The sequence below is a fragment of the Mytilus galloprovincialis genome, chromosome 4, assembly GCF_965363235.1.
Source record: "Mytilus galloprovincialis chromosome 4, xbMytGall1.hap1.1, whole genome shotgun sequence".
Taxonomy (NCBI): domain Eukaryota; kingdom Metazoa; phylum Mollusca; class Bivalvia; order Mytilida; family Mytilidae; genus Mytilus; species Mytilus galloprovincialis.
Window position 1 is genome coordinate 29,428,638 of NC_134841.1, and position 22,612 is coordinate 29,451,249.

General features: G+C 31.5%; 1 protein-coding gene and 1 long non-coding RNA gene across 4 annotated transcripts; one reads left to right on the top strand and one right to left on the bottom strand.

The window, feature by feature from the left end:
- Nucleotides 1-692: 692 nt before the first annotated feature.
- Nucleotides 693-17,353, bottom strand: LOC143071818 (uncharacterized). Of its 3 annotated transcripts, none has more exons than XM_076246422.1 (2): nucleotides 17,195-17,353; nucleotides 693-2,090 (listed from the first exon to the last, which is right to left on the bottom strand). In XM_076246422.1, the coding sequence occupies exon 2, from the start codon at nucleotides 2,032-2,034 to the stop codon at nucleotides 787-789; it is 1,248 nt and encodes a 415-aa protein (XP_076102537.1). In that variant the 5' UTR covers nucleotides 2,035-2,090; nucleotides 17,195-17,353; the 3' UTR covers nucleotides 693-786. The 3 variants fall into 3 exon arrangements, with proteins under 3 accessions (XP_076102537.1, XP_076102539.1, XP_076102538.1); XM_076246424.1 differs by lacking the exon at nucleotides 17,195-17,353 and adding an exon at nucleotides 11,786-11,909; XM_076246423.1 differs by lacking the exon at nucleotides 17,195-17,353 and adding an exon at nucleotides 5,816-6,028.
- Nucleotides 5,950-22,402, top strand: LOC143071827 (uncharacterized). Its single transcript, XR_012976979.1, has 3 exons — nucleotides 5,950-6,104; nucleotides 16,292-16,392; nucleotides 21,195-22,402. It is a non-coding gene; the product is annotated as an uncharacterized LOC143071827 (long non-coding RNA).
- The last annotated feature ends 210 nt before the right edge of the window (nucleotides 22,403-22,612 follow it).

A 22,612-nucleotide genomic window follows, 5' to 3' on the forward strand; every position in this document is an offset into this window, starting at 1 on the left:
GTTTTTGCCCCTCCTATATTAAGAATTAAACGTAAAGTGATACAACTCATCAACTATACATATTACAGACCTAGGGTCTTTTTATTTGGGGTCCCTGGTTTTTGACCTTGAAATATAGGTCAAGGTCATCAGTAAATTTGACGTTCTAGATTTTGACCTTTGCTCAAAATTCATATTTATACATCATTAAGCCATAGGAACTGACATTTTCAACTGAATTTTAATATTTTCATATCAAAATAGATGCTTATTGGTGGAAAGACCTTCAATTGTTCTCTGAACAATTGGTTTTTAATTGTATTTATATTTCACGGATGCATTCAAAAAAAATATTGTAAAATTGTATATTCTATAAGCTGTATTGCTTCTGAATAAAGTATAATTATATTGAGTGCAGGTAAAATAATGCATGCTCCAAAAGCGTATGGCTTCATATGATCGGTTTTTTGTATGAGGTCTTGAGCTGTCATGTCAGTAACTGCTACATGTAGAAGTCTTTTGCTATTTATGTATCAGTCATTTTGCGTTGTTTCTTTTGTAACTCATTCTGACATCGGTCTAGGACTGGGTTTAACTGTACGTATTGCTGTGCTTTTGCTAACATAGAATTTTTTTTTTTTTATTTTTATTTTTTTTTTTTTTTTCATATATTTTGTGTTTTAAAAATGCATAACTATCTTGTGCATGCTTAGTTGTATATTATGATAACAAAATGATTTTATTAATAAATTTCAACAGTATATGTGAATAACAATACCCAAAACCAACATCCCCTAACCACCTTGTTTAGTTTAATTTGTCAGCCTCTGTCTCCCTGAGATACGTATACAACCTCATTTGGTCTTTAGCAAGAGTTGTAATTCCAGACAGGTCAATTCGTTCATCTGGAATACGTAGATAGCGACATTTATACATGTCTTTCCATAATTCTCCCAATTTCTTTTGATACGCTTCATCGTTTGGAAATGCCCTCATTTCTAAAGGCGATCTATGAGGAAGTAAACGTTTGCGCTTTTTCAAACCAGCGCTTTGGACACGTTCTTCGGTTTCTGGAAGACCGTTCAAGGCATCAGAAACATTAAAAATCGGTATTTCTTCCTCATCAAGCCTAGCTAAGGGATTTTCTTTTAAATAATTATCAAGTCTATTAAGAAAATCTTTTGTTTTCAGTTCAATGTCTTCATAAGTAGTTTTTTCATCTTCTAGAAGTTCTTGTCTTCGTTCCTCAAACAAATCGTCTCCTAGATTACTTTCAATATCGTCCGACAAGAAAGGCGTTTTCACATCGCCATTGGTCGGATTATTCCGCTGTTCTTTTTCATTTGCATTTGCGGAGTGAGAAGAGTATGGTGAGTGAGCTGGCATTGAACTTTTTGCACGCTGCGACGTTTTGGTGTCACTTCTTGATAAAGTTTTTTCTCTAATAATGGGATTCGCTGTTATTGCACGTTCTAGTTTATTATTGTCAATTGAATTGTTACTTGTGGCTTGTATATTTGCCACACTAAATGGTCGTAATGATGGGCCACTAATAGAATTTCGCCTTTCGTTATTATTGTTTTCATCCGGGGCATCAATGAATACACCAGTAACCGAATTACTCCTTTTTAAGTTAAACGGCACAGTCTGATGCCGGGTAAATGATACATCGGTATACTCGCGAGCTGGAAGCGTAGGTAAAACGCTCGTTACCGGGCGAGGTGCACTTTGAAGTTTCAGTCTCTTTGCAGCAGCAGCTATTTTCAGAGCACTGCCAAGATTAACTGTGTTACTTGTATTCCTAAGTTTGCCGTCTGCTTCTAACTGTTTCAAATTAACAATTTCGTCCGTCGTCAGATGAGATTTTATTTTTGACACTTTATCCTTCAGTCTCTTGTATGATAATTTTATTCCTCTATGATCAAGATTTATTAATTTCATAGAATAAGTTTTTTCTAGATCCAAAGTCTGCATACTTTTTACGAGGCACCTTTTTTCTTTTACGTTGTGGGCCATTGCCGTCATTTCTTTGTCCATTTTTCTACGACCCGGCATCTTGAAAGTTTTCAATGTCTCATAAATTCCTTTATATTTATGGCCTTACCATTAATCTGAAATAGAAAATAGTATATAATAAAGATGCTTAGATGTTCCAAAAGACATCTATATCTACACTTTTTTCGATGAGGACGTTACATCAAATCAAAGTGTTTTTGTGGGTTTTTTTTGGGTTTTTTTGTTCTTCTTCAAGAAAATTTTGTCTATGTTCCTTTAACAAGTCGTTCCCTATATTACCTTATTGACTTCGTTCTTAAAACAAGTCGTCCCCGAAATAAATTCAGGGTCGCTCGACAAGAAAGGCAAAAACGCAATCAAAAATAAATGAAATACGAATTGAATGCTAGTTTTAAAGGATTGCAAAAGCATTAATCGGGTACATATTTTAATATGCAGCAATCTTTGTTTCGAAATCTCTTTTAAAAAGACAAATAAAACTATAAAAACTATAAAAAAAAAAAAAAAAAAACACTATTCCTTTATGCAATATTTCTACTGATTACCTCAGAAAGCATTCAAACTTGGGTTTCAAGTATACTATAAGTTATGATTTTATTCAGTTCATGAAGTGCAAAAACCTACTTGACGAATTTAATCCTTTCACAGAAAATATTACTTATTTACACTCATACACTTTTTCCTTTATTCACTGAAGTTTACAATTGGTCCTAGAAGTGAAAATAGTATTTGTATTTACTTTACCAAAGATTCCTCATATACAAATATTTATCGTACAAATACCACACAAAAAGGAATGAAAATCTAATACATATGGTTCAGGTTAAGAAAGAAAGAATTAGAAGATCATATATGACACATGCATGTACACTGACACGAAGAAATTTAATTAAAAAAAATCAAATTAACACGGATATGTATATTACTCACTTTTGTTCGTGTCCTTGCGTTAAAATCCTTTTGACTTCTTTAAAAAGATTATTTTTTTTTTGACAAATTAAAAATATCTGGTGAGATTTAGTAAAGGTAGATAATTGAAATATTATTTCTGAATAGGCGTTTTACTTGCACTCTCAAAAGACAAGGTTTGTTTGGATAAGTACGTGTTGTAATAAAGATCGGTTTCTACGTAGATTTGGATATAAACCATCAAAGACTTAATCTTATATTAACCTCCACTTAATAAACCCTAAAGAGAACTGCACTCAGAATTACAAATACTTAGATTAAACTTGAAGTGTCAAATATAATTATATATATATATATCTTTCAAAGTTGGTAAAGGGCAATTTTACTTATTTATTTTCACTATTTTCATATTTATATTTTATAAAAATTATAAAAATGACCTATTTCAGATCTGAAGTTGTTACCTTTTTATCATACAGAGAGTAAGTTTATATCCTTTGTAAAAATAATCATTAGTGTCATTTCTTCGTGTTTTTTAAAAGCCATCAACTATTTTGAGATATAATTGTCAAAGAACAAATATTGGCAAAGAACAATGCAGACAATAAAGAATATCCCAATCAAAAGTAAAAATGCAGTTGCGCTACATAATAATAGGCGACAATAATCACCATATCATTTTTTTAATATATAACTGAATGCTTTTTTCGTAGTTGCAATAGACCATTTGCATATTAGCGACTTTTGACTACGGGTTTTTCAATTATTCAGCAGGTTAGGTCTATTAGATGTGGTTGGACATCCTGAAATATGTGTGTTTTTCAACTTTGACTTACGATTGATCTTGTTTCTTCGTTTTGATAGGATTTGCGCGATTTTTAAATGATTGCGAGATCGTCTAAAAACTTGCTACCTGTGGTAAATTTTAATCATGATAAAAAATAAGTAGCCATTTAGACATCTATCTATCTAGGGGACCAATTGACTCAGATGTTAACAACTATAGGTCATCGTACGGCCTTCAACATTGAGTGATTATCAGCTGCCTCTAACAACTTCAAGACAGCAGGGCCGTAACTAGCCTCTTTTAATATTGAGGCAAAATATATTCGCCGAGCGTAGCGAGGCGAAAATTTTTGGCGAGGTGTCTGGGGGCCGCAAAATTTTGGAAAACCGAAATTCTCATAATCATTATGTCTGTCTGTTCTTGTCTTGTATTGTGTTTAATTCATACTTTGGTGATTTTGTTATGGCTAGTTTTAAATATAGTGACAATGCAGTATTATACTTTAAGTACTAGTACTGCTTAAGTCGACACTAAGGACCATCTTGACCTTGTTTTACGGTATTAATGATTCTTTTATTGTTGAAGACCTTCCATCAACTATCAAGATGAAGAATAGGAAAAAAAAACTTTGGCCATTGATCATTCGTATTTTTTCTATGCATTGACTTTGTGTGAGATTATGTCCTGTGCACGTTTACTTCTAACATATTCTTTTATTTTCTGTTTAAGAGTCTGAACACGATTTCATGCAAGTTTAATCATTCAATGTTAAAGGTCATATGGCAATACATTGACGTTTTTTTTAAAGATGATTTGATACCGGGAAATTGGTAGTCTTACTTTAATTTAAACCATGTCAGCTATCTAGTTTTATCTACAAAAAAGAGCCAGTTTTGTATTCTTTGATATCAAGTTCAATTCTCCATGCAGAAACGACATTTTTTTCTATGTCCAGTAGCATCGTATATTCTTAAAATAGTTTCTCGTACAATGTCTGGACATCGGTGGACTTGCAACATTGCAAGACCACACTTTACAAATGAAAATCAACACTCTGCAGACTATAGTTATAAAGTAGGACAATAAATGAACAAAAGACAAACCCGGAACACAGAAGTACAAACAATAGACCATCAACTCTGAAAACTAAAAGTAAAATAGAAACATGGATCACAAAAAACATACAGGGGCGATATCAGAGAGTGAAGAGAACTTGCTTCTTGCAAGACACTTTCCGTGAAAAAAATTCAGGTTGATATGAAGACAATCTTGTTTCATTTTTTTTTTTTTTTTTTTTTTTTTTTTTTTTAATTTCCAACATGAGGCATTTGCCTCATTTGCCTCCATGTAGTTACGGCCCTGGACAGGTCTTTTAAAAAAGAATGCACGTTGGAGACGTGTACGGTGGGTTTTTTTTAACAAAACTATTGTGAAAACAAGAATGGCAAGAGACGATGATTATCCATATACTGACAATGTTATTTTTCATTTCTTAATAAATAATTTGATTCTAAAGCTACATCGAACAATGTATACAAATCTGTTTGTTATATAATAATTTCAATATCTTGATTTTTAAACAACGGGTAGTTAATACCAGCACTTTTATTCTCGTGTGAAAAGTCATTTATCATTGTGTGTAACCTTTTTGTTTATAATTTAGAGATTGAAATAATTTGCAAGATAGCAATTTGATATAAATTAAAACTTTTTAAAGCATATTTTAATGTTCAAATTGCGGACATATTTCAGAGAAACATATACTCCAGAACACTGCAACGACCCATTTACAAACTGGTTTCGTGGCAGGGTAGCTTTCGGTTTCAAATACCCGTATGTATTAGACGGATAATGTCACTCTGTTATTATTTTATATATTTTTGAGGATCCTTCCTTGTATCAATATTCATTTTAAAAGTTCAAGTACTGGAACTATTAACCAAATCTTTACATCGACAGTTGATATTACCTTTCATTCTAATGTTTGAGTTTACTTCACGAGAAAGAATACAGTGTGATTTTAGTTTTTCTACAGGTATAAGTTAAGAAAACTATGAAACCTTAATTTTAAATAATTTAATAAATTCTTATTTAAATCACAAAAAGTATATTTTATAATCTTACCCGTCAAAACATCTATATATATCGTGAAATATCAGTGTCTAACATATCCATTTTGACCAATCCTTAGATAAGAAGCTACCCAGGTGAATATGATAAGTCTGTCGTCGTTACAAGTTAAAACAAAGACTTGAGTACACATAAGATAACCCTCAATCTCCTATAACACTTAAAATGAACTATTGGTAACGGATTTCTCATCCAGAGGACAGTGATATTGATTTTTGATAATGTATGGCTTCCTATGGGGCGATAATGGAATATTTGTTGAAAGTTATTGGCTATGATGGAGGTATGAATAGTGATTGACTTGTTTACTTGAATATATATAAACTAATACTAATGAGTTCTTAGAGCAGCAGGGATCCTTATAATCCTTGTTACCACACTATCAATGTTATAATATTATATATACCTATACTGATGGGTAATACTTCTCTTTTATTTGAAAGGTATAATAGTATTTAACAAAAAATCATATAATAAGTTGCACATGGGGTAAACGTGTACGAGACACGGTCTTTTTCACCAACTAAATCTGATACGTTAAGTATTACAAACTCGACTTTCCCAGACTTAGAAGTATCCACGACGAAATCATTTTCTAACAAAGTATCAAAATTATATAGTATATTGTAATAAAACGCTACATATTTTTGGATTTACACACAGTAATGTATCATGCACCTATGCCGCACAAATTCACCAGGATATTCGTGTATATATAAATGATAATATTTGGTATAAATACCAATGAGACAAACTCCACCAGAGACCAATTGCAATCAAAGTTATCAACTATAAGTCAACGTATGGCACACACTCATGAGTAAAACCCATAGCACATAGTCACCTATGAAAGGTCAAGAAATGAAAAATGAAAAACAATTGATCTTTTTGGAGATATTTTGAGGCATCTTTATTTATTTTTCTAGCTTCAAAGACTATCAAAGTAATTTAATTCATATAATAATTCAACGCCGCCAACAGTACATACAGAATGAATATTACAACGTGCGGCTATCGTATAACCAGACTATCAGTCAGACTGGGTTAATCTACATTTTAGAAATATGAAAATTGAACATCGTTAAGTAGACTTCATAGTGGTGTGTAAATATTTTGTGAATTTCAGCAGAATGTTTTAGATACGTGACAATATGCTCTAGTCGCAGTTTAATTGTTTCGAGGAGACATAATTTGTATACATGTAGCAAATTATTTATTTTTAGGTGTCATTAACAAAAATAAATAGCTTTTTCGAAAATTCAATTTAATCGAGCCACAAGAAACTTTTCAATAATGTATTTATGTATATTTGAAAGTAAATCGTTTGTAAACTTTAATACAGGATTTAAGCTTTGAAGTGACAAATCTGTTTTCTACGATGACTGAATATATTAACTTGCAAATAACATCATGAAGGAATAATTGTATTGGAAAATCTGCATTAATGCGCTTGTAAACAAGATTATTACAAAACGGAATACGAATTACCAAATCTTTTTACAAAAGGATTGAAATACGACAACATTTTATTGAGTTTGGTACAATAAATTTCAGGCTAACCTCCTTATATTCGAGATGGAAAATTAATCAATTTCCGCTTTCACCTATAAAAACTATAGGTTTTACTTGTGAGGACAATGCTACAAATATGTATTGACGCAATATATTAATGAACAAAGAGAAGTCAATAGTGGTATCTGCTTCAACTGAACCATCAACGGCGCTTGTGTGAAGTTGGCTTAATTTACTTTATTCTTATTTTATAGACTAAAATTAGAACTTAATTAAGCTGAGCAAACATGTTTATCAATAAATATTGGCAAAACAATACAATACAAGATTCAAATCTAGCATCAAATATTACTAGAAAAACTACATCTTTTAATATTTCTAAACGATTTTTCATTTGAAACATTTTTAGTTTCTCATATTTAGTTTACTGTAGAACGAGAATTACGTCATCAAATTGAATTCAAAGACTTATATATATGTTTCCGATACATAACCTAGTCTCTGATAAGGAAAAGAAAACAAGCGTGTTTTTTAATCTTAGTAAGTCGAGAATCACCAATCTTATATTTTAAAACGTCTCTTTCTCTTACAATGTATAATCTGGTAGCTGCAGTCTATTTTCAGGTTTGAGTATTCTACCTTTAGTCTCTTTCGTACGTCTTGTACAGTTAATAAGTCCTTTCCTTGTATCTGTTGTTTTAACTTTGGGTTTTATGTACATATTTTGAATGTGTGTGAGTGTGTTGTCAGTTCCCTTTGATGTATTTGTGATGTCAAAAAGGTTTTCACTTTTAATAGAAATAAGAAAATAATTGATATAAGAAAATTAGGTATGAGTGCCAATGAGACAACTCTTCATCCAAGTCACAGTTCATACAAGTAAACCATTATAGGTCAAATGGCTATTTTACTGTTACATGACTAAATAAATGTTGCTCGTTCTGAATTAATCTTGATTATTCAACACAATTTATAGATCAGTGGTTTGATATTAGATTTGTCTGAACAAATCACATATATTGACTTATCCCCTGATACAATATTACATTACAAGAATCAATGTTTATTCTTTCACCTACAAACATCAAGCTGTGTTTATTTGACTTCCAAATGCTGAATTAAACTTTTAGTAATAAACTGAGTACGCGTGTGATCTGTTAATTGTCACACAAACTTGTAATAAAACTTATCTGTCAAAAATTCCTCCGCTCGATGCAAAGATGCAATGCGTAAACAACAATGAACCTAGACTCTAAAGCGGAATTAGGGGGTGGGGCAAAGGGGGCCTGCCCCCCCCCCTTTTTGGGAAAAAAATTGGTTGCTTATATAGGGAATCACTGAAGCGTGACTGAAGCGGGCCCCTCTTACGTCAGTGGGCCCCCACTTATGAAAATTTCTGGATCCGCCACTGTTAGTTTTAACACTCATAATATGACGTTTGACATTTTTTCTATTTTTACAGTAATATATTTCATCTTTGATATACTCTTAACTTGTTTTGAAGATATATACCTTGGCAAATAAAGATAAATATGGATTTTTATTTACCTTGGTATGAATAACTCGAGTATCAAATACAAGTAGTGTTATTCGAACCCCCCCCCCCCCCCCCCCTCTTATTCTAATGTTCTGTTTGCTTTTTGATGGTTCAAACTCACGGAGTGAAATTTATAAAGGTTTGAAATGTTTTCGATGTGTTTCACCTGTGGTTTAATTATCTGCTAAAATATCATAATTAAAAAGGTTCATGTTCCGAATTGCACTGGAGTGGGTGAATTGGTGGACTTATACCACCAAATGAATATTTGCCCCAATTAACATATATATAGAAATAAGGAGATGTGTGGTATGTCAATGAGACAAATATCCACCTGGGAAAAAGGGGGGAGGGTGGATGACGTGGATGTAAGCAGCTATGAGCATTCTTGTGGTATTCAACAATGAGCTAAACATATACCGTATAATCAGCAATAAAATGCCCGGACATGAAATATGTGAAACTGTTCATACTTGCAAAATCAACGACTTGATTTAAAAAATAATAAATTTTGTTTTGTTTATAATTCTGAAATATTTCATCATCGAAAGTCCAACCCTTTCGATATGCTTGTGGACTTTTGATTTTACATTACATTTTGAACTGATCTATATTAGGCTTTGTAAAATTGATTGGTTCTAGTGGTTATTTTATAAATTATTATAGAATAAACCTTAAGCTGAAATACAAAATAATTCTATAAAAATTAATGTTTTTCCATGGGAAAAATATATTTTGATGTTATAATAATGACGATGTGTCCATTTAATCAAGTCAATAAAACCGAGGTTGTCAAATCTGTGCTGCAATTATATTCTATTTTTATTTTACATTATGATAACAAATATTCGCACGTAATAGTTTAACATCGATTTTCGTGATTTATATCTGTGAACATTGTAATTTGACCGATCACACTGAAAACATACAAGTAGTTTATTGTATTTCCATTTCACTTGTTGAAAATTTGACATAAATTGCATTTAAATCTGTCCCAAATGTAATCAAATGAAATCGACATTTCAAAGGAATTTAAATGTATGATAGACAGGTTAAAACAAGAATAATTCTAGTCTCTTCAATTAACATCTTAATGTCGTACCAACTCAATAAAATAATTAGTCAACTCAACCGTTTTCTGTTTTTAATAGTTAAAGTCTTGATGACGACATTTTACTTCGTCGGTAGGAATTTGTAAAGACCTACTATAGTAGATAAATCTATCAATTGTCGTTTTAATGAGTACGAAAAACGTGAATTTTCACGTAAAAACAAGAGATGTTCAACATATAAAGGTTGTGTAATTCAGACACGTTTAAAAAAGTCGAAACTACAATTATTATGTTTTAACTAGTTTAAATCCATAACAAGCTAAAAACGAAGCTAAATTTCATTTATCTAAATTCTGGCGAGTATAAAAGTAATAAATACATCCTTTATATTGATAATAGTAATTCTGAGATGGTTGTGAACCTATAAAATTTTCCAAGTGGAAGGTAGTAAATTTCGGATGACTGTACTTTAAGTTCAAGTTGACAGTTCTCAAATTAAAGTGTACCCGATGTAAATATCTACCCAAATTAATTGTATAAAGTTAAAGGGTAAGAGTAGTTATTGAAGATATGTACGTGTTGTTAAGGAATTTTTATTGCAAATAAGTTTTTTATATATCAAATATGTTTATTTTAGAATAGGTTTAACAGGTAATAAACATTTCCTCATAAATCTGCAGCTTATTCAATTCACAATTACACAATAAATCAAATAAATATATATTTATAAAGAGAGACAAAACTTGAGAAAGCAAACTACCAGTTACTGTACAACAATAGACCATTTTTACAGTTTAAGATACCCAGCAACATAGCTATACATAGATATAAGAAGGTTTGGTATGAGTGCCAAAGAGACAGTCACAATTTGTTAAAGTAAACCAATGTAGGTCAGAGCACGGTCTTCGACACGGAGCATTGTCTCATAACGAACAGCAAGCTATAAAGGGCCTCAAAAATGACTAGTGTTTAACCATTCAAACGGGAAAACCAACGGTCTCATCTATGTATATGTAAAAAAGGAGAAACGAGAAACACCTAAGAACCACATCAACAAACGACAACCACTGAACATCAGAACCCTGTATGTTTGAATGCTATTTAATTTGTGGACACAATAACAAACTATTAAGTTATGCAGATCAGCATGCAGAAAAAATAGAAAGTATATCTCGTGTCAACAGCAATCATTCATATAGATGTAGTCGTTCAAACAATAGGTCACGCAACATACAGAAGTACCAAGTAAACTACGCGTTTTAAATTCTATTGATCTTGTCATATATCTACAAAAAACCTCTGATTGCCTGGTGTGATTGGGATAATTGATGAATCAATTGTTTTCTGTTATGAATTTCTGCAATAGGAATTAAAAGTAAAAACGCTTGAAAGTAAAATGATTTAGAGACAGCATTATAACAATAGTGACAGAACGTACAAGCTTTCTCTTTTCTTTTCTGTTAAAAATCAGCCCATAGCACTTCCATTGTCCAAATGACTTGGGTGTTCAAGAAGTATATATTTACATATATATTTACAAAAAATACTGTGAGGATGAGTCTCTTATCATTCCGAAGTCACATTGGTGCTCGAGAATAGATGAGAGACCCAAAGTATTCCATAGAGATGAATAACTAAAGTAATCATCTTACTATCTCTCATTTTTCTTTATATTTTTTTCTTCAACATTTCAGAATCAAAATTTTAACTTCACAATTACAACTTATACTCTATCATCGGCAGGAATGATTTAAATTTTTACAATACTTAGAATTTCAGCCGATGCATTGTAATTACAAAATATAGTAAATTCTTGTCAAAATCTTTTACATTTGAACTCTTTGTTGATAAAGATATTCTCACCTCTATATACGACGCATAAAATATTTCCAGTGCATCTACTAACTGTTGAACAAGTTCATTCTATATGCCAATACATTAAAATGGTCCAGTTTAAATTAATTAGGTGGGGTAGGGTGTTGTTGTTTGTATCAAATTTCTTCAATAAGTAGAAATGAAAATATTATTTTACTCTGCGTTCAATCAACTATAAGGTTTAACGTACTTAATTTTTTATACAAAATTGAAATCAGTTTATTAATGGAAGCATTATAATTGTGCGTACGTGTATAATTGTCTATGTCACATATAGTTGTTGATATTAAAACTTATTTGTTTTTAATCACAAAAAGCTTTAAACTTTTAGAAAAATAAAGTATATCGGCCAAATTTCTATACGAGTGCTTTCTGGATTTCTTTGTTAAATGGGATCACTATTGTCTGCTCAAGTCTTTAAAATGTTCTAAAATAATTCCATTTAATAGTAAAATATTGTCCTGTAAATATAACTTTTAAATGTCTGTCAACAGAATATTACCAGTATGGGTTGATGTCCATATAAAAACCTATTTATCTAAAACACCATACTAAACAGTTCATTTTAAGGGCCCTTTATATCTTGCTGTTTGATGTGAGCCAAAGCTCGTGTTGAAGACCGTACTTTGACATATACTGGTTTACTTTTACAAAGTGTGACTTAGATGAGAGAGTTGTCTCATTGGCACTCATACCACATCTTCTTATATCTACTTTCATTGGTGCTTAATTGATTGGAGGTCCAAAGCAAATTTGAAAAATTGCAATATGAATACTAGTACTCGTTGTTTTTTCTTACATCAATAATTAAAGATTATTGACTGTTGGTTCCTATGCAATATTGTATTACTATTTTTGCCAGAGAATAAAATGTAAAAGACAAACATAACCTAACATTGCATGAGGCATCATTTATAAATCGTTGATATTAAATGCATATTGGAAATATTGTCTAGAATAACCCGTTTTTAAAGCAGCAAGTTAATGCTAATTCTACACAAACAATCAGAGAAATCTAAAAAAAAATGTATAAAAAAAGATATTATATAGTCATATTAAATATACATGCCATATCCAGAGGCCATTAAAACTGCCTTTGCCTTACAAGAATGGCCAGACACTGCGTACCATCGTCAAGCACCAGGTCGGAGCAAGATGAAAGGGAAAAGAACGGCAGAATCAACACTGCAAGAATAGGTTATTGTAGTTCGCAATATATGCCAATATAGTCGGACGTTTAAGCCCACATCAGGCAGTCATATTAAAGTATGAAATGACTCACTGTCAAGATCTTCGATCTTATCCTGTGGCTCTTTATTTCATCGTATGAGACTTTCTAATGTTTGCAAGATGTTGAGTTGTCCCTGTTGCTCCAATGTGTGGGGTCAACAGACATCGCAAATACAATGTACTACGTAATTAATTCTGTTATCTTACATGTAAATCCTAACTATGGAAAAACATAAAAGCAAATAAGCCATAAAATTCCATGAAAACTTCCTGGCGACAATAGAAAATTCTTCCATTCAAATGTAAATCCGAGGAAGAACACGAAATTTACATTTTAATTTTCAAAAGTCTGATTCTTTGCAAAGGCAGATTAATTCGATTGAAAAGAGATTTTAAAATGGAGTGTGGCTTTCTACGTCGAAATGATTTGGAATTGTTATGTAGTCATAATAATTTAGATGATTAAGGTAAAAATTACGACAGGGATTTATTGTGTCTCGATGTATAATAGATTCCTGCATATTAAGGAAAATCAATCTGAGATCGATTAGAAACGTTAAAAACACCAAGAACATTTAGAATTGTATAAGCTTTATACATCCATTACTGATTGACATAATAGAAAATTGCAGATTTAATCAGCGTCTCTAGAAGAACAATACCTGCTCTACTTTGGTATTCGGACAGATGTAAAGCAAAATAGTCCTACTGTCCTGACTTCTACCAAGATTAATTAACGCAAATCTACTCAAAATAGAAAAATCCCATAATTTCACAAATCTGATAGGATGAACGTAGAAACGATGTAAATGCGTACAAATTTAATCCTACCAGACCCAATGGCTTGATAATTATCACTTCTTTATGTTATGTATGACAAAATTATACTTCTACTCAAAGTGCAGGAGTTAATTCCCCCTTTCATCACCAGGAATTAATTTCCGAACTTTCATTTAATGATATGATTGATGAACTGCTTTTAAATAAATTCAGAATTTTGCATTCAATCCTTTTCGCCTATATTTCATAATCCTGTAAAACCAACCCCGATTGAATGAAGCACATAAATAATTTGTTGAAAGAAGTATTTGAATAAAATATGTTTTAAAAATATGATCTAATAAATCATTTTTTGTTATTCAAATGACCTAACAATCACACTACCTGTACACAGGATTAAAAACGCAAACACACAAATTTCAAAAATTATATATAATTACTTTTCTAATGGTTTGTAGTTTTTATTTAGTTTAAATCTATGTTTTTATAGACGAAATTGACATTTTGTCAAATGTATTCTTGGTATTAAATCGAACTTGGTAATAAAATGAAGTACTTGTGTTCCTGTGTGATATTTAAAGCTAAATTTCGATTTTTTTACACTTGTAGTTTTTATTAAGTATAACAATAAAACACATGTACAAATAACAAATAAACGAGACAAAAATTGTTTGTTCAAGAAAGGTTTTATACACAAATATGCATTAATAGGTACCAAGTCAAAAGAAACAACAAACACTGTCGTGTATCATTATGGTATCTCTCAGAGGCGGATTTAGGGGGGGGGGGGGGCAGAGGGGCCCGGGCCCCCCTTTTTGGGAAAAAAATTGGTTGCTTATATAGGGAATCACTGAAGCGTGACTTGAGCGGGCCCCCTCTCAGGCCAGTCAATGGGCCCCACTTATGAAAATTTCTGGATCCGCCACGGTCTCCAGTTTCGTTTCTATTGTGTCTCTTAAAAATATTGAATACAATCAGGTATATTGGAAGATATTTAAGGTTAAGATCCCGTTTGTTTTTGTTTGTTTGTTTGTTTTTTTTTTTTTTGTTTTTTTTTTTTGGGGGGGGGGTGCAACATAGATTCAGCCAGGGCATCAAGTGTTATACAGTTTGTAACGCGAGGTATGCCGAGGCGCCGAGGCTAAGGAAAAGATACATAAATTATAAAACCTAATGTCAATATCACATTGCATGAATTAAGATGGTGAAATAGATCTCTTTAACTATTTTAGACGATACGTTTGAAAAAATTATGCATGAAACTATCTTTATTTTAAATATGTTTCTAATGTTTTGCTACAAGTTATGTACAAATGTAGTATCTGTTGGACGTCATCTGTCAAAGGTCACTTATTTAGTGTGACCAACAAATGAAAACTAGAATTTCAAAATTGATACCAACGGAGAACCGAAAACAATGTAATTGAGCGTTGGTAATAAAAGAAATCCCTAGGAATTATAGGATGCAAATTATTAAAATCTTAGGATAAGATGAGTTTAACCAAATACGATATATTGTTTTTTTTACGTACAAACGTTGAAAGTACAAGCTCTCAAGCGCTTTTATCAAATTATAAAAACAAAAACACAAACATCAGCAAAAAAAAATATGCAGCTTCTTTCAACCATTAAGAAAAGGTTTCTGTTATTCGAATATATAGTGTTTCATCCTGAGCTCGTGTTTCCTAGCAATAAAAAATCTAACTTAAGTTCAGTTAATAAGTATACAATAGGTTACACCAACTCTTCTAGATAGCGTACTATGGCTTGATTTACACAAATTTTAACTATTTTTGTCATTCAGAATGTTTTAAATACTTGAAATAATATGAACCTATATCTCATTTCCGTAGTTAAGTGCTCGGGTTTTCAATAAGTTACTTTAATGTAATCCACAGCAACATTGTTAGTTGGCAGTTTAACTTACAGTGTCGTTGAGTATTATATTGATACATTAAAGATATACTCCCAAACATATTGCAACTTAAAATTTGAAAAAAGGTAGCATTAAATAATAATAAACTTTGGGAACATAAGTAAAGGGACACATTTCATTATGCAAATAGTAACAGAACCTTGTTTTTTTTAAATATTATTAAAAATGAAGTGTTTAGTCAACAGAACGTACAAAACGTGTAATGTTATCAGCTATACTTAAACTCTTATAACTACTAAAATATTCATTTTTAAACCGTTATACAGACTGTATACTTTGTCAATCTATCAAGATGTTAACTTGGAAAATAACAACCATCACCTATTATTTAATTCTTCTTGGTGCTTATATCCGAACTTTATGGAAGTTTGACAGAATGATAAATTGTCCGCTAAAATGAATCTATAACATACGGTTGTTTTCTTCCTTCTACTGCTTGATGAACATGTGCAGTACATGTAATTTCTACATTTTCCCATCTCAAAACTTTTTCATAAGATCAACTCCCAAATAATTCCAAAAATAATTCTTTCTTTACTCACTTAAAGTTACCAAGATTACAGACTTCGACCACATAGCTAACTTAAAGGGACTAAAGACGAAAAAACAGTCAACAGCTATAAGTACTAGGGAACGTATCGTTTTGAAGGTAAGTAAATGTTTATTAACCCATTAGACCTTTATAATGCTTTTTATATACAGAAAACTACATTGGTGTACTAGTAGTAAACATACCAAAACAGGATAGAATTACACATAATATATCAAAATTTCAAACTTAAAGACTATATATAGTACTGACCAAAGGATACACGTTTCAAACGGGATACTATAATATGCACCAAATTAAACATGTATCAAAAGTTAGATTTTAAACTAAAGCACGGATCAAAGGAAATATGGAACTATGTACCTAAATGGACCAAAATCTTAATATAGAAAAAAAACATTGACATAAATATGCACTTAAATATTGCAATGCTTACAAAATTTCAAACATAACACAATAAGACACCAACTTTACAGTTTTCACCAAACGTTTCAAGTAGTTAAATTTAATTTAACATAAAATGCAATTACTTTATTCAAATGTTCTTCACAACGTTTTTTAAAAATAATACCGTCTCAAATTACATACCACTACCAATAAATTACAGACTAAATCTTTTGTTAGATAGTGTAAAACAGTCTCTTGTGCCTGCATCTTATATCGATGTTTGCAATTACACGCAAATCGTTAGATTTTCGTTGTATTACCATGTATCATATTGCTTTATTAAATTTCATTATAATTGTAAATGCAATAACATATCTAGAAAAAGTAAAGGTCGATCTGCTGTTGATTTTATCGTTCCGAAATAATTACGGCTTTCGTTCATTATATCAATAAGTTCATGAAAATGTAGAAAATCACTACCAACTAGATATTGAAAAATAATATGAAAGCTTACCTGAACGAAAATGAAGGTGATAATTTTACATGGTGATAATAAAACTATCCATTGACACCTGACAGTAGTGAACCGGGTAGATGGTAGATGATCAGTTGTGTCAATATTGACTCAGGTATTACCTGAAACAGTTATTTTTACATCAGATAATTATCTTTCATTGGTCGATAAACCGTAGAGGATTCCCCTCGCATAGCAACAACACAAATCGTCAGAAATGATACCAAATTACCGAGTATGTAGTGTTCAATTTTCTATCAAGTTATTTAACTTTTACCTCACGCAAAATTTTATGGTTGTTTTTAAATACCTTGTTGGTACCTGGATGTTTGAAATCTCATACCTGTATTTGTTAATAAATTAAAGTCTTCTAATTAACAATTTATATTTTAATGTAAATGTTGAATTTAAAGTGTTACCTTTTTTTTTCGATCGATAGAGATCAAATTTCAAAACTCCCCCAAATCGCATACATCTATTTAACTTCGTTTATTTATGTACATTTTAAATACGCTTAAAGTACACTCACGTTTATATCAATTTGTGATTTTATCTTCAGTTTTACAGTAAGTCCTTGAATAATAAATAGTGACTGTCGAATCTTTTTATTAAAGTAATCATATAAAGTATTTTAAATAAATGATGGAAAGATACATCTTCTTTCCAATTTGATATCTCTATAAACAGAAATAACAGTTGTTTTACCAATGCTTTCTTGATATTCAACTAAAGTGGGACCACAATGGTGATATAATGTTACCAAACTCGAACTAGTGCGGGAGATTTGAGGGTTTGATCTCCAAATTGACATAGTATTAAAATAAAACAGTTTTAAATTGGACCTTTTTTTGAAAATTTTTGTTCTTCCCTGGCTGGGATTCGAACTCATGCTACTTATATATCGTGGCACCAAAGCGCCTTGCACTATGTCCGCCGCGCTACACCACTCGACCACCTAGGCTCTTAAATCAAGCTTTCAGTTGCCGCGTGTTTAGTTACCTTTCCTCATCAGTTTTTATATAGCGTCGTAACACGGTATGCAGATGAAATACGTTATGTACAGATCAGCTGAATTATCTATCGTTCAAACGTACTTATAATATAATTGTTTCTGTGACTGCAACCTACATTAATTTGTAACATCCTTTAGTATCTAATGAGTATTAATGAATTCTTCTATTTATGTTCTTCCCATTAACATTCAGATTGGGTTCTGTAAATACATCTGTATCTAATTAGACTTATTTTGCTTACTTATATTCTACATACTCACGTTTCGTTGTAGCAACCGTTCATGACGGATCAAATTGTATCAGGATTACAAATTGAGTTCGAGAGAATCACGTCAACTAAAACAATGGAAAAAACAGAAACACTGATGTACAACAAAAACAAACGATCACACACATAGAAACGTTAAAATGCTGATATCTTATTGCAAGCACATGCATTGTTAATTGTTTCTTTGGACTTTTTGGAAGTCAGATGTACGATTTAGTGCATCATAAAAATATGACAATTTCGGTACAATCGGTAAACATGAATTTGACAGCTAGTACCCATTTAAAACAACATAATCAATGTTAATACCAATAGCGTCACTGATGAGTATTTTGTAGACAAAACACGCGTCTGGCGTAAATATATTTTATTTTATCCTGGTATCTATGATGAGTTTATATGGACACTAGCCCTAACATCTTACCACAATGTAGCAAAAGTAAAATCTCCATTGATAATTTAAAAAGAAAGTCCCTAATCAAATGGCAAAATCAAAAGCTCAAACACATCAAACAAATGGATAACAACTGTCATATTCCTGACTTAGTACAACATTTTCTTATGTAGAAAATGAAAGATTAAACCTGGTTTTAAAGCTAGCTTAACCTCTAACTTGTATGACAGTCGCAGCAAATTCCATTGTATTGACACAGATGTGTGAACAAAACAAACACATATAATACGTAAAAATGTATAAAATAAAGGTACCGCAGTCAACATTATGTAATACTCTTAATCACTATAAAAACAAACAAAAATGAAGCAATGAAGCACAAAATAAAATACAGACCAAACATATTAGCAAAGATTAACGACAAGAATACACAAATTTACCATAGTACAATAACACAATGGCGGGATGTATAAGTTCAGAGCCACGTCATATATGTATCAAAGAAACACAAACACGCATATGGACAAAGCACATTAGCAAAAATGAAAGACAGGAATACGGGAATTATCATAGAACAATAACACAATGACAGATGTACAAGTACCGAGTCACGTCAGAAGGATATCAATTAAAACAGACTAAACAGTACAAGTAACATTAACAAAGACAAATAAAATAATAGTATAACACACTATTAAGATGATAAACATCATCAGTACCCAGAATCTATGCTTCAAGACCATCGTGTATTATTTGTAAAGTTGATACGGAATATTTATCAACAATAATTTTACTTCTTGGCAAAGAATTAGAATCATTTTCATAACAGCATGGACAACCGCAATACTTATGTTGGTAATAATACTGAATCATTTACCTTTAATTTGTTTGTTATCGGCTATCGATATTAGTGATTTTAGCCTCAATAAGTATGTCAGAGGCCTTCCAGTGGTGATTTAAATAGAATAAAATAGTATCACCACCCCAGTAGTCAGCACTTTTTTGTTCTGACATGAATTATCATTGATATGGTTATATTTATAAATTAACTGTTCACAAAATTTAGAATTTTTGAAATACTAAGGCTTTTCTACCTCAGGCATAGATTACCTTAGCTGGATTTGCAAAACTTTTAGGAATTTTGGTCCTCAATGCTCTTCAACTTCGTATTTTATTTGGCCTTTTTAACTTTTTTGGATTCGAGCGTCACTGATGAGTCTTTTGTAGACGAAACGCGCGTCTGGCGTATATACAAAATTTAGTCCTTGGTATCTATGATTAGTTTATAGTAAAGTACATGCAGGTACACGAAAAGAAAAAAAAATAAGTATTCAAATTTAAATCAACACACATGGTTTAGTCCTGTGATAGTTATTCGTATTATTTGAATTAGGCGTTTAGAACATCTGGCGACCCCACACTTTAAATGTACGTTATAACACGTACGATATGTCAACTAAGCTATATAGCTGAACGTTCGCATAATCTGATCGTCCCCGAGGGTATCACCAGCCCAGTAGTCAGCACTTTGGTGTTGACATGAATATCAATTATATGGTCATTTGTATAAATTTCCTGTTTACAAAGCTTTGAATTTTTCAAAAAAATAAGGATTTTCTTATCCCAGCAATAGATTATCTTAGCCGTATTTGGCACAACTTTTTGGAATTTTGGATCATCAATGCTCTTCAACTTTGTACTTGTTTGTCTTTATAAATAGTATGATATGAGCGTCACTGATGAGTCTTATGTAGACGAAACGCGCATCTGGCGTACTAAATTATAATACTGGTACCTTTGATTATTGTTACATATGAATTACAAACTACTTACAAATTTGTAGATTACCTTAGCCGTATTTGGCACAACATTTTGGAATTTCGGGTCCTCAGTGCTCTTTAACTTTGTATTTGTTTGGCTTTTTAACTCTTTTGATCTGAGCGTCACTCATGAGTCCTATATAGACGAAACGCGCGTCTGGCGTAGTAAAATTAGAATCCTGGAACCTTTGATAACTATATACTGACCCAGTCAATTGATAACCTAAGTGCGCCAAGAAATGGTCATGTCCACGCTGTTATGAACATGATTCTAATATGTTTTTAGTTGTTTAAGATACACATCAGACAAGCCAGCATTCATGTTCCGCTATTCGACATCCTCTCACTAAATAAGCCAAGAACTCATCTATTCCATCAAACTTGAAGTATTATTTCATATATAGTGTTAAATCTAGAAATCGACAATATGTGTCTGTTGAAAATAACTTTACGGCAAAAGATATAAATACATCTTCCCAATTGAAGACTTTCCATTGTTTTGTAGAAACATTCCAGCAGCGCCTACAAATGGAAAATGTGATTACCAGTTGATACGAAATTTTAGACACTACGTTTCCAGATAGAAGATTGCTTATTTACTAGAAAGCTTTTAGACTAATCGTATCAACAAAATCATCAAACAGTTGAAGATTCCTGATTTAATTGTTTACCAAATATACATATATAACGTTCTTTGGAAATAATAAAAATATCACCACACACTGAATGAGTTGGGAAGCAGCAAAAAAGAAAAGAAAAAGTTTAAGATTGCCGCTCAGTGGTCTTGTGAATTTACAATTTTATATGATTTTGTAAGGAACTTATGCATTATATGCATATCAAGATTTTCCATGTGATTATATCTACACAGTCAAATAATTTTTATTGAGAAAATTTGATTTTTGAACAATGGAAGTTTTGGAGAACGATTTTTTAAAGTGTAGTAAGAACATTTCAATAATACTGTACACAATTTATAGTCTTCTTTTTTTTTCTTAAAGAACTAATTTGGGTTTCTGTTTTATATTTTTTTACTGTGACAATGTCAAATAGAAACTTTAACATATTTGTATTAGATTTTTAATATTAAAATATTTAAACCTCAAGGATCGTCGGAGAAGCATTATGGTGTCTTCCTCCATCTTGGATATTTAAAATAACAATTGATTTAGATTTATTTTTGCAAATTTGAAGTAGTATGTAATTCATATGTAACAATTATCAAAGGTACCAGTATTATAATTTAGTACGCCAGATTCGCGTTTTGTCTACATAAGACTCATCAGTGACGCTCATATCATACTATTTATAAAGCCAAACAAGTACAAAGTTGAAGAGCATTGCTGATCCAAAGTTCCAAAAAGTTGTGCCAAATACGGCTAAGGTAATCTATTGCTGGGATAAGAAAATCATTAGTTTTTCGAAAAATTCAAACCTTTGAAAACAGGAAATTTATGAAAATGACCACATAATTGATATTCATGTCAACACCGAAGTGCTGGGATGGGGATACCCTCGGGGACGAAACGTCCACCAGCAGTGGCATCGATCCAGTGGTATAAGACTTCATCCCAACATAGGAAATCATGTGTTTTATCATATTTACGGCTGTATTTAAAAAAAAAAACAAATGTTGTTGCTAGAATTATTTTTTTAAAACTTTGGCTCATATGGGGAGATAACTCAGATTGCAATTTTTATAATTTTTCCTATTTAAATATGCAGCAAGTCCAATAAATACATGTTATAAGCTATCTTGTCACATTATTTTAAAACTCTATAGTGTAGTTTTCGTTTTATCCTACAACTAGAGGCTCTCAAGAGCCTGTATCGCTCACCTGACTGTACGTGGGTTTTTGAAATCATATAAAGACAGATAAAATTTGGCTACAAAGTAACAACACTTGGCCAGCACCTCATAAG